General features: G+C 40.0%; 1 protein-coding gene across 10 annotated transcripts in view; it reads left to right on the top strand.

Annotated features, from left to right (window-relative positions):
* trpm3 (transient receptor potential cation channel, subfamily M, member 3) overlaps positions 1–13,630 on the top strand; it is a 179,062-nt gene that overhangs the window by 143,008 nt on the left and 22,424 nt on the right. For 4 of the 10 annotated variants that reach the window (XM_053228776.1, XM_053228779.1, XM_053228769.1 and 1 more), the window contains 10 exons: positions 921–1,021; positions 1,870–2,004; positions 2,208–2,258; positions 5,144–5,179; positions 5,367–5,507; positions 7,187–7,216; positions 7,949–8,241; positions 8,975–9,203; positions 10,967–11,170; positions 12,904–13,044. In XM_053228776.1, coding sequence (XP_053084751.1) covers positions 921–1,021; positions 1,870–2,004; positions 2,208–2,258; positions 5,144–5,179; positions 5,367–5,507; positions 7,187–7,216; positions 7,949–8,241; positions 8,975–9,203; positions 10,967–11,170; positions 12,904–13,044 — 1,361 coding nt within the window. The remainder of the gene's footprint in view (positions 1–920; positions 1,022–1,869; positions 2,005–2,207; positions 2,259–5,143; positions 5,180–5,366; positions 5,508–7,186; positions 7,217–7,948; positions 8,242–8,974; positions 9,204–10,966; positions 11,171–12,903; positions 13,045–13,630) is intronic. The other 6 variants (XM_053228770.1, XM_053228774.1, XM_053228773.1 and 3 more) reach the window with 3 other exon arrangements.

Raw genomic sequence — 13,630 nt, 5'->3', positions numbered from 1 at the left:
TTTACTGCTTATCTAGAAGATTTGGAAGGAAAGCCTCTTTTGCAAGAGATTTACGCTCCTCTGCTCAGGATCGATGGCACAGCTTTGGGATGAAGTGATTGCACCGCGTACTGCATTGTTGTATTCAATAGCCTGGTTTTAAATAGCCTGTGTTGTAGCTGTGGCTAAGAGACTCTAAAGAGGGTAAGACATCAGATTTTCCTGAAAAACTATGTATTCAAGTCAAATCCGCCATTCCACCACGGGCTTGCCCTTATTAAACTACAATATTTTGGAACGGCGTTCACAAAACACTCTAGTGCCGCAGCTAACACTGCCACCTTTTAATGAACCATGTCTGGACCAATGAGTCTTATAAAAGCCATCAGATCTCAAACAGAAGCATAGTGTGTTTGCCTTGAATGGCTGATGAATCTAGTTTCTGCTTACTAGATATTATGTGCTATGAGCTTTTGAATGAAATATAAGATGACAGGTTAAAAAATACAAAGCAAACTGTGAGGAATAAGATTTTCCAATGTACTGTATATTATACTTAGATTTTTCGAATAGCTTAAAAAAAAAGGCAATTACATTATAAATGGCTAAATACATTATTCATTGGACCTTACTGTATAGTCTATGAAGCGAAACTATCACAGCATGGATGCAGCATAGCATCACGATTGGACAGATCATTAAGTATAAAAAGTAAATAACACTCTCAACTACCTCAGAGCTCATCTCCTCAGAGCATCCTGATGATAAATAAATTCTCAGTATGCAGTTTCTTTTATTACCGTTCTGGACCATTTCACATTGTTTCTCATCTCTCTACATTTTTGACCAGCACTTGCTTCAATTTCAGTGCATTTTCAGTGATCAAAGTCTGTTTCTCTTTTTCCTTCTTCTTCTTCTTCTTCTTCTTCTTCTTCTTCCAGGTGCCAATGCTTCAGCTCCTGATCAGCTGAGCCTGGCTTTGGCCTGGAACCGTGTGGACATTGCCCGTAGTCAGATATTCATCTATGGACAGCAATGGCCTGTAAGGACTGAAACAGAGTGTTCTGAAAATATTCTGCAATATTTACAATTTATATTAAAATTTGCACATGTTAATTCTCACATTATATTTTCCTCTCACAGTATTGCTATAAAATATTACTATATTTTTACTTCACAGTATTATGATCACTGGTTATTAGTGCGTAGTCTATTCTTAAGTTTATTTTTAAAGAAAATATAAATTATTTAAGAGCATTCCGAAAACATTGCTAAGACAACGTTTTAACCAAATAAAATTCTCGATTCTGGTTGGTTAAAAGGTGTTGATTAATTTTATCGTAGGTAGAATAATTTTTAAAAAAATATTATTTCTAATCATTGATATGATAAAGTTTTCTGTGAGCAGATATTTCTTTAACATTAAATAACATTTAACATGGAAGGAGTCTCCAGTGTCAGCTCTTTTGTAACAATCATTAGCTTTTATGCCATGGTAGTGTCTTAGGGACAGACGACTCTCCGGTTTCTCGGTAACATAAGCTGTGTTTTTGTCTTATCTTCACGAGAGAGAAAAAAGAGAGGCTCATGAGGGAACAACTGTTTATAGCTGCTATAACAAAAATGATAACAGGATTGTTGTTTCGCTGACATTCCACAACATTACGTATAACTATAAATGGATAAAAAGTATGCTGGGCCATTCTTTAATAAATAAAAGATTATAATTGTCAAACTGCTGTAGTATAAGGGGAATAAAACACTTCGGGACATGCTGTTATCTGAGGTGAGGTATATATATATATATATATACACACATATACAGTCCGACACACATATAGACCCAGACAGTGTGTGAGTGTGTGATATAGAATGCGTGTTGTGTTCCAGGTGGGCTCTCTTGAGCAGGCCATGCTGGATGCCCTGGTGCTGGACCGTGTGGACTTTGTGAAGCTGTTGATTGAGAATGGCGTGAGCATGCACCGGTTCCTCACACTGTCCCGGCTAGAGGAGCTCTACAACACGGTAAAACACTCTTGTATATCAGCTGGGTGTTTCCCAAATCTGACAGAGATGGGGTAATAAATAGAGCTGACATGTCTTTATTCACTGACAACTGACCCAGTTGGCTCAAAGCTATAGTGCTACATTTTTGCTGAGAAGACAAAATATCTCTCTTGGAATAATTGCTAATGTAATTTAATGTGTGTTTGTTTTGCGTGCAACAGAGGCATGGACCATCCAACACACTGTATCATCTCGTCCGAGATGTAAAAAAGGTAAGACTTCTCAATGCATGCTTGTATGTGTGCGTGTTAAGGAGAAATTGTGAGAATGCCTGTGTGTGCCTGAGTGTGTGTGTGTGTGTGTATGTGTGTGCAGGTGGTAGAATAGCACATAGCACAGATTAGATATTTATTGTGTCTTTAGCACAGTAGCTGGCTTGCCAAGTTTACTTCCCAGTAGTGTTGCCTAAGTAGATGCCTTGTCAGTCTCTGTCAATTCTATATGACCTTCAGTTGTTGTTTTTTTAGCTATGGGAGTTGGGTCAGTTTCTTATTTCTGCCTTTTGGCTTCCCCAAGCTGGAGAAAGATTTTTTTTATCCTAGACTATCTCGCTGACAGACACCTTTTACCTACTGTATGGTTATTTGCACTTTGTCTTTGGATGCTAATGTGATAATGTGTGGGAAGCTACATGTAGTCTGTCATTCGTTGTAAGACATGAAAAGGCAGCACAAGGCCTAGTCCACACTACCATTAGTAAATTTGCAAAGATCTTTTGTTATCCATTTCATAAATACGCATAACGAGCATGAGGAAAAATGAATAGCTTTTCAAAATGCTGACGAGTGTTATGTGATCTTCATAATTCCATGTATGAATGCTTTGTATATTATACAACAGGGGTACCATTCCAAATATTCTTATCTGTATCTTTATTCGGATTTAAGTCTTTTTTATCCAATTAAATATAAACCCTACCACTACGCCCCAGAAATATTGGACCCCAAAGGTGGAATTGGCAGCACTGCCAGCATGGTGTTTGAATTCTGGTTTTGACAGTTCCTCAACCTAGGCTCATCACTCCAGTTCATCATTGGTCTCAACTAGAGATGTGTGCTGTTTGATTAATCCTGCTCACACAGTTATTTTTGTCGTACCAGTCTGCAATATATTCTAACTAATTAAATTCATTCTATTTCCTAAAATAGAAGCAAACTTGTACACTAATTTAAACCACAGTTACTAAGGAGGAATGAATGAACCTTGTAAATGCATTGCCCAGTGCTGCCTTTGTTTGTCCTGCAAGCTTCATATCTATATAAAAAGCTCCCACAGCATTTTTGTTGTGTCCTGTAGGATCTCAGTTAGACACACACCTCGAGTCTTAACCTGGCATACGTTCTTACTCATTATCTGTTCACTCCAAGTAATGTATTCGTATTCGATTATGTCCCTAGTATAAAAGCAAAGCTGTTATTATTCATTTTTATGTCATATTACTTAAAGGTCATGGGTCAGACACCCAATGCACATGCCCAGCATACTATTTTCTGTTGGTTCCCTGTTTCATTGTGGATAGAAACCTTTTGGGAAACGTCCTGAAAACAATAGAGTGCCCAATATTTTTCATGATAGTGTGGGCTAGGTCTAAGGCTGACACTGTGGCAGTAAACTGGTCTGCGACTGACAGAGGGAAAGGCTCTGGGAGTAACACTTCGATAGGAGCTGATAATGACAATGAATCCAAAACAGGCACTGAAGCAGAAGCAGAACCTTGAGCAGACAGAGCTTTTGAGAACGCAGGGACTTAGCTATGAGTATGAGAATGTTGATACATTCTAGCTGGAGATTGTAGGGGCATTTACATATATTGCCGGGACTCCTGTGCCATCTGGTGGTATGGCCAAGCCTACAGAGGAATCCCAGCCTATTCCATGTAAAAGGGTGTTGAAGATTCAAGGTGGGCTCCTTGACACACATATGTCTGCCCATCCAGATACTCGGAAGCCAGCAGCAGAGTAGGGTTCTCGTATTCTGACAGCCGAGCATGGTTTCCAACGTCCAATGGAGTAGTATAATAAAGCAAACACAACTGCAGGTTGCAAAGCCATCACACCATAAACTGGCCTAGGAACCATGGCCTGATACCACTGCAGCAGAAGTGGTGTCTATTCCCCTGACAGTTTCAGTAGAAGTTGCCCACTCACAAACTCTCCCAGGGAGCCATGAGATCATTAAGGTAAATTTGGTTGGTTGGACAAATGTTTTTCCAACTGTATTCTCAAAACAAATTGAATGCTGAGACAGAAACTCCAACAAACCCCCAGAAATTCCGCTCCTACATGCCAGACCAGGGGAATAGAAATGTGAGCTGATCAGTTTGAGCAGAGCAAAAATCCATGGGGAGGCTTTCTGCTCTGCTCAAACTCCAACCCCTGAGCCTTGGCCAATAACTCTATCAGTAGCCTAGTCACTAGGATGTAAGTGCAGAGTCTCTTTAGTAGGGCACGTTAATTTTGGATATGGTTTAAATACACTGACTAATGAGACATAATGAGACTAATTAGAAGAGACAGTTGCAAACAATGACCAGAAGGTGTGTTTAGGGCACAGCTGGAGAAGGTAGTGGAAACTGTAGAAAATCATGAAGTAAACAGGAAACCTGGAGTGATATTTTGGCACTGATTGGATGCAGATGTCTATAATATTAGCCCAACTGATGGTCCAATTGCTAGCATAACTCAGGTCAAAGTCATAGATCCTAATGTCAAACAGGCCAGCCACTAGTTCTTCCTTTCTTTATTGCCATGTCTTGTTAGAATAATGTTTCATTTACAACTATGAGAATAAGAGGCGAGATGTGTTATAGTTAATTAAAGAATGCAGCAGTGTGATCTACGACTGCTGTGTTAGTGTGAAATCTTTAGTGAGCTGCTATCAGACACTACAGACCTTTGTGCTTTTAGTGTCTCAGTGTGGTTTGTCCTTAAACGAGGTCTTTGTATTGTAGCTCAGTGTGTTAGCAGGGTGTTTTTGTCTTTTGTGTATTTTAGCTGAGTATTGTTGTATTTTTGGAATACCAATGTTTTAGTGTGTGTTCCTTTCCGAATCCCACCCGTGCAATCCTGTCTCACTTACCTTGTGTGTTCTTTCCAAGCAAGAATATCCAGGGTTCAGTTGGATCTACCTCAAGGTGAATCAGCCAGTCACTTCTCTTCATAGTCCTTTTAGCGTTACGTCAGTGTCTGTGTATGTCTGTATGTGAGAATGTATGTGAGTAGTGTGAATGTGCAAATTCTATCTGACATTTCCTACTTTTTAGCCAACTTTTGTCAATAGTATGCACAAGTAACACTGTAACTACTGTCTTTCCCCTCCAGGGCAACCTGCCACCTGACTACCGCATCAGCCTGATTGACATTGGATTGGTCATTGAATACCTAATGGGTGGAGCCTATCGATGCAACTACACACGGAAAAGATTCCGAACCCTCTACCACAACTTGTTTGGGCCAAAGAGGGTAGGTGACTTAATCATCACAAAAAAATTGTGCTTTCATGATACCACACCAATCTGTAGCTGGGAGCCAAGAAGCAAAACATTAGCCATGCTCTCTGAGAATCCCCTGTCAATCACAGTGACAGTAGTCAATCATGGGAGTCTGTAAGCTCACAGATGTGGAACTTTCCTCTGACTATGTTATGCTGCACTATGAAACAGCATGGACAGCAGTTCAAAAAGATGCAGTTGGCTGGCTTCATGTGTCTCAGAGGAAGCAAGTGTTAGCCTTTTACCCTCCCCAGCTGGTAGCTGTTGTATGATAGGGGAGAGCTGGCTGGTGAGTGGAAATTGACAGGTGAATAAAATGGGGAGAAAATAGTGGGAAATGTTTAAAAAAAATTTTTTTACAAGGATAGTACAAATTACAGGAGGTAAGATCGAGCCAAAGTAGCTGCTTTCCATAAACATTCCATGTAAGCTTCAATGTTTATGGTTTAGTCTGAAAGTAAAGGGTTTTTATATAGAGAAAAAAATTGCCAAATATATATACAAATATACAAAATCCTACATACATTCATTCATTCATCTTCAGTAACCATTTATCCTGATCAGAACCGTGGTGTATCCAGAGCCTATCCCTGAATACGCCCTGGGACATCCATGCACACAAACGTACACACACGTTCACACACTCATTCACACAATCATTCACACATAAAGGCATGTTTTGGGGGAGGAGGGAGAAAACCAGAGGACTGTTCCCAAATTACCCTTTTGTCCCAAACCTATACAGTACTTAGTTTTTGAAATTCCTTCCAAACTTGAGAGTATACCCATTGTAGCCAAGTAACCATAAAGTTTTCAGATTCTAAAAGGTAAACAGCACATCCCCGTACCAGTATATTACATACTAAAACATTTTTTCCAGTTGCTCCAAAAAATGAGCAGACTGAGATACTGAGCTAATATTGATTGGTGATAGAGTGACAGAGGATAGAGTGAATTATTTACTCTGTTACACAGCAACAGATCTAAGTAGTCAGGTAAAAAAAAAGAGAGAGAGATTTGCAAAAATGACATCTCTCCCAAGGCAGTAGGTGTACGTTATCTCATGTTTATTTGTACGGACCAAAGCAAGAAGGTATGTAAGAGATGTCAACAAATGCAAGGGGCTATAGATCTATTTCAAAAACTCTGAACCACTGGGATTAAAGAAGATGAGATTCGCATGGAGAAGATAAAACACCTCATTGATCCATAGCCACAGTGGTATGGGGATCTTTTATCTGTTTGTACAGCAGGGTGTGAGTGAATGTACTCTGCACTGGGATCAGATAAGAAGAATTAGGATCGGAATGAGAACACTTTGTCCTACCAGTACCAATCCAGCATAAACATATACTCAGGCTGTACAGAAGGTAAAGCCTAAAATAGACGGGAAGGATGAGCAGTGGAGCGGGAGAGCTGCTCCAGATTTCCAGCTCATCTGATCATTATGAATAAATCACCTGCTTAACAGATACTCCGCACTTCAGCCCTCACACATCCACACACCAGTCCTCAGGACTACCCTAGTGTCTCTAAAAGAGAGTAATGCAAAGTATGTGCTTATGTACAGGTCAGGGTTGTAATATTTAAGTGTGCAGAAAGCATTTCATGCTGTTCCTAAATGTCACTTTTTGTTGCCATTATTTACAGCCAAAGGCCCTGAAGCTGCTTGGAATGGAGGTGAGTGTGTGAGTGTGTGTTTTTATAGAGCCACCTCTGATGTTGGCCAGGCTGTAAGACCTGTTACAATTTCTTTAAAAACAGTGGGCTGTATTCAGAGTTTGCAACTTGAGTCCAGAGGTTACACCAATATTTACACAGGGAAAGTTACATGTATTCAGAGATGGGTTACACACCTGGTTAAGATGATCTTCTGGATTGTCACATTAATCACTGCAAATTTGGTTTAATATGGCTAACAATGACAGTAATTATCAATATGGCTCCCACCCTCATTATTTGGGAACTAAATAGTACTTGATCCATCACATTCTATTATATTGTATTTTTTATACCAGGTGTTGCCATGTAGCAACAAGATACTAAATCAACATCATGAAACTCTAAGAATGCAACCCAATATATACAAAACAGTCGTTAATTATTTATGTAATTACTGTATATGTTTTTCTAATGTCTATTCAGGTATAATATTATTGTATACCTAGTTTTAGAAATGTGTAAATACAGATGTTGCATGTTGTATTTGTTGCAGATATTATGTTGTATTTGTGGACAGGGTAAATGATATTTTCATCCCAGTTCTGTTTCACTAGGATGATCAGCAACAGTTCTTCACTTAACTGCCACTAATTAGTCTAAACATGATTTGTATTCTAGTGTCACCTTTGAGTTCCAAGATATTAAATACAATACATATAATACACTGTCTAAAATTCCTTGCTGAGACAGGATGACATGCCAATCCGACGAGGGCGGCAGAAGACAACAAGGAAAAGAGAGGAGGAGGTGGACATTGATCTGGATGACCCTGAAATCAACCACTTCCCTTTCCCCTTCCATGAGCTGATGGTGTGGGCAGTGCTGATGAAGAGGCAGAAGATGGCACTGTTCTTCTGGCAGCATGGTGAGGAAGCCATGGCCAAGGCGTTGGTGGCATGCAAGCTGTGCAAGGCCATGGCTCATGAAGCCTCGGAGAATGACATGGTGGACGACATCTCTCAGGAGCTCAACCATAACTCCAGGTGCCAGGGTGGATTTGCATGAGTAAACCATTTGGCCTGTTGGTTCTTTGTCCACTTTTCAGATGGTGGTCAACTTTATGTGTCAGTAACATAGCTTTATTTCTTGGATTTCTTTGCAACCCTTTCCTCGCCAAGATTTATTCTTTGGGTCCCCATCTTTAGCAAAAATTTATTACTTAGTAACACCCATATTGTTCATTCATAACACCAACCTCATCGCAAACCTTCTCTCGCCAAATACCTTCTTGATGACACCAAGCATTAACCTGATCTCTCTGTAACACTGGGCTTATTTTGGGGTCTATTTACAAATTGGCCGCCTCCAGTGTGTAACTTTGTTTGGTACAAACTTCTTTCAACATTTCCTGATATTTTTCAGATATCCTGTTTGACAGATATTACATTTGCCACTAAATTGTGCCCTCCTTTTCTATGTCCACACATTCCCTGTGTAACACTCTGCCAATGTATGCATGGACTATTTAAAGACCATATTTCTGCACGTAAATATACATATGTGTATATCACTTTCTGTTTGTCCTGTAGCTTGTCTGACTGTGTCTAACCCTGGAACATGTCCATTTCTAATCCTTTTCTCATTTAATTTACACCTTGGTCTTGGTGTTTGGATATGTGTGTGTGTGTGTGTGTGTGTGTGTGTGTGTGCAGACATGCATTTGTCTGTCACCTTGTCTCTCATCCACCTTTCTTCTATAATGTCAATCTCTCTCAGGGAGTTTGGCCAGCTGGCAGTGGAGCTCCTGGACCAGTCCTACAAGCAGGATGAGCAGATGGCCATGAAGCTGCTTACCTATGAGCTGAAGAACTGGAGCAATGCCACCTGCTTGCAGCTGGCTGTAGCCGCCAAGCATCGCGACTTCATCGCTCACACTTGCAGCCAAATGTTGCTCACTGACATGTGGATGGGGCGGCTTCGCATGCGCAAAAACTCTGGCCTCAAGGTTCCAGTTTAAGTCTTTATAAAATGTTCAGAGAAGTATTAAGAGGTCGTAACAAATAAAAATGATGTAATGGCTGACTTTTATCATTGTAGGTCTTAAAAGCTGTGTGGTTTTCGACAAATGCAAAACCTGCTTAAACAGACTAGAAACGTTTTTTGTAGTTTTTCTTCTCCTTTCACTTTAAGTTTTTAAATAATACTGTTAAAAAGCAATCATATTCATGTTACAAGTATCTTTTAGACCAAAGCTTATTTAACAAATTATATCAGGTTTGTGTTTTTTGGGAATGTTTATCATTACAGAATCTATTAGGAAATCAACTTGCATTAACAGAGGTGCAAATATCTACATTTAGCCGTAGCAGTTAAACTTTTTGACCCCTTGCTATGGCGATATGCGAGACACCTGAAAACTACTACGCTTTTCTGCTTTTTCAGTTAAAGCAGATGTCAGACAATTTGCTACTGATAGCGGTTACTTTCTCTTTGTGCCAAACTTATCTAGATGAACTTTGACCTGTGAATTTGAGAACATTTATTTTGTGAACCAATAGAATACAAGAGGACAGGGCTATGGTCTCTGGTCAATAAGTGCGGCATAGAAAGCATTGTTTATCTTTTATGCTGTTAGCATGAAGCTGTCTCGCCAAATATATGCTAGGGTTTTTCATTCATTTATTCACCTTCACTAACTGCTTTATCCTGGTCAGGGTCACAGTGCCAAATCCTGGCAACGCTGGGCACAAGCTAGGAAAATTCACCCCAAATGGGATGCCAATCTATTACAGGGCACCATGCAAACACACATATTCACAGCTAGGGGCAATTCCGAGTAGCCCATCAACCTACCTCCATATTTTGGGACAGTGGGAGGAAACCAGAGGACTTAGAGGAAATCTACCCAGCAATTCCACACAGCAAGTAACCCAAACTTAGGCCTGAACTCAGGACCCTTGAGCTGTGAGGCAGCAATGCTAACCACTGCACCACTGTGCCACCCTGTGCTAGGGTTTTTTAGACTTTTTTTCTCTCTGCCTGCTAGGGTTTTCATGTTAGTAATGTTTGGACCTTGGATCAGCTGTATAGTACTAGAAACAAGCATTTCTCAAAGGTTCTTTTTCAAAATTTATCAAAATTAATAGTCTTGCTTCCTTAAAAGTTTCACTTTTTGTGACAGGCAGACCTATTCTTGTAGGGTTATGCATAGAACAATTAGGGGTTTCACCTCAGGGCCAAACCAAATAACCCTTATATGGGGCAAGATGAAACCTTTTTTAACCTCCAATCGTTTCTTTTCTCTTCTATTGATAACGCATTTGTACTCACCGCAATCTTTTCTGTTATCTTGGCATTTCATTGGCATTGATAAACTGTTTGTTTCATTCTCAAGAAAAGAGAACACTGTCTAGTCATCTTGCAGTGTCAGCCAAGCAGAAAACAAACATGGCATGAATCGAATCTTTTAAACATACATTTGTCAGATGCTGAAGCACAAGGATTAGGGCTTTTTTGTGAGTCTGAGATCTACTTTTATCATTGCACAGCAAAGCTGCTACAGAGGGGAGTGCCATAAAATGTGCAGTGCTTATGTCTTATTAACTTGCCAAAACAGTTTGTAAGCTTACTTGATCTCTGGCTATACCTACATAGTTTTGTCTGGAGGGTTGAGGAATTTTGATACTACTATGGAATACCAGACTAAAGGGGTTGGTCAGGATGCACAGATGGCTTAATGCATATGGGTGTGTGCTTTCACTTCTTCAGGTAATCCTGGGCCTACTGCTGCCTCCCTCCATCCTGAGTCTGGAGTTTAAGAACAAGGATGAGATGTCGTACATGCCTCAGGAGCAGGAGGCCTACCTGCAGGAGAAGGATTCGGATGAGGCTGACAAGCCAGCCAAGGACAAGGAAGAGGAGGACATGGAGTTCACCGTAAGAGCATACTGTGAGGCGCAGTACAACTCCGTGGTGAGAGCACCCACCTTAGCTCCGTTCTTTAGCCTGTAGTCCAGCACACACACACCCAACATGATGCTGCTGAAGAAGTCCTGCCCCCACAATTTGGCCTTCAATTCTTTGCTATTTTTCCAGTCCATGGCTCCTTCCCTTAAAGAATACTGTATGTCCCAATCCTTTCTTTCCCCACTGCTTCTCCCCTTTTCCTCGTTGTCCTAGCAAAGATGTGTGGTCGTGGAGTTGTAGCGTGTCTCTGTGTGTCTGTTTGTCTATCTTCTTGTCTCTTGGTGTGTCTGGCTTCGTCTTCTCTTTGTCTCTTCCTTTTAGCGACGGTCTCGTCTGAAGTACGGTACTGTGACAGATCGCTGCCTGTTCCTTTCTCAGTAACACAGTCCTGTCATTTCTGCACATGCTATGTGAATGAGCTCTTTACTGCATTCTGTTTGGTGCCTTCATACCCAAAAACCCTTTTGTGCAAGCTTCTATATAATAAGCACTCTTCCTTTTCTCTTCATTCACACAAATAGTTTTCATCTGATCTGTTTCTTGTCACGACTGCATTCAAGGAACAAGTCATCCCAAATGACCCATAAGAAATGAAGTGCAGACACAGTACATGACACAGTCTTTTGACTCAGTAGTATCTAGCTCCAGCTGGCAACATGAAGTCCCCGGTTAGGTGGAAGAAACCTCTGCTTGGACAAAAGGAAATTGCTCCTTTATCATTAAAGTAGGGAATCATGTTACTCAAATTACCATGCTAACATGCACAAAAATGTTAATCGTAGCACACCACCTATGAAATGGCAGATAATATGTGAAAAAACCTTCATGTAACATTAAAGTTAGCTACTTCAAACAATACTTTAGCTGGTTAGATAACTCTGGCTAGCTAGTTAAAATTAATCAAAAGATCAATTTAATATAACAATTAGTTAACTCACTGTGTAGCTTCTCCATTCTTCAGTGATCAATCTTCACTTTTCTTAAACGTTGTGACATTTTGCTCGAATTGTCACTTTAACCAACACACGGCTTGGTAGCTGTGGCTGCAGCTAGATGTTACTCAAAGGACTTTTTTGCCCTGTTGTATGTTTGTATCACTTTGAGATTGTTAAACTCTGCTCTGCAGTTCATATTTCCACTTGCTACTATGAATCTATCACAGATTTATAAGGTTATGGCAACAATTGTATTGCAAATTAAATGCCTCTGAAAGAATTTCCTACTGATGCCATTGAAAAATTTCATTTCAAGTTGAAATGCCCGGATGATTTAAATGTATTAGTCAGTTTTTTTTTTCCCGCAGTCTTTGAATATAAGAAATCATCGAGAGCCTGGGAGGGCTGTAGAATGCTAAATTCAATAAACGGCTTAAATGATGGGTTCAATAATGAAACAGTTAAAGGGTTGCAATACAATTGAGACACATCAAAGAGTGTGCCATGTTCTCCATCCCTGTAAGTCCCCACTCGTGGCTTAACAATGTGTTTCTCTGGCACATGGAAATTGCATTAATTTTTTCAAATTCAAGTTCTACTCTCTCTCTACCATTTTTTCTACCATTTTACAGCAGTATCATCAAGCTGCCACATGTGCCACCTGCCTGAGTGCTCAGAATTGATTGGCAGTTTTTTCTGTAACTGTCTCACACAATTCTGAGTGATAAGAACTTTTCTTTCTTACTTGCTTTATATAAAATGTGTCCTCTTTCTCGCCTTGCTGTTTCGTTTCTCATGTTTCAGGCTATGCTGGGGAATGTGAGCTCAGAAGTGTCTCGGAAAAAGGAAGTGGAGGAGGCCCAAAACCGCCATCGCCTAATTCCAGTGGGCCGCAAGATCTATGAGTTTTACAACGCCCCCATTGTCAAGTTCTGGTTCCATACGGTGAGAGATACATTTCTACAGTTTTACAAAGCTGACATTTTCATTGCTTACTGTTGCAGGCCGGGGTTCCCTAGGGTTGTGACTGGGTATCTTTGCTTCTATGACAATATATATTCAGTGACCTGATCACACAAAGCCAATGATTAAATAAAGCTTGGAAATGGGACTTTACACCACAACGATCTGTGCCGATCCACCATACTTGTTGGGTAGGAGGCATTAAAGCAAGATAACTTGCTAACTGAGATATAATACAGAGTCTACTGAGTTTTTTGCTACTAACAATATAGACGCAGTTACTTTTTAAATGAGGGGTTGTCACGGTAATTGTATTTTTAAAAAAGTGGAATATTTTTTACAGTGTTACTGTGTTGAGAACAAAGAGGGGAGCAATAACCTCTCTGAGATGATCTGTCACCAAAATGCAAAACAGTACTTACAGCCATGTATTTAAAAATATCAGCGTTTGATGTGCTTCTGTTACTGTATTTACCTTCAAGTAATAAATTGTTTGCAATTATGTTACAATTCACCTCCTTTATTCTGTCCATTTGTAGTTCTCTTTCATTTTAGTTAAAAACATAAT

Source organism: Pangasianodon hypophthalmus, chromosome 24 (genome assembly GCF_027358585.1).
Source record: "Pangasianodon hypophthalmus isolate fPanHyp1 chromosome 24, fPanHyp1.pri, whole genome shotgun sequence".
Classification (NCBI taxonomy): domain Eukaryota; kingdom Metazoa; phylum Chordata; class Actinopteri; order Siluriformes; family Pangasiidae; genus Pangasianodon; species Pangasianodon hypophthalmus.
The sequence above is the reverse complement of the archived record's forward strand: the minus strand, read 5'-3'. Positions and strand labels throughout refer to the sequence as shown.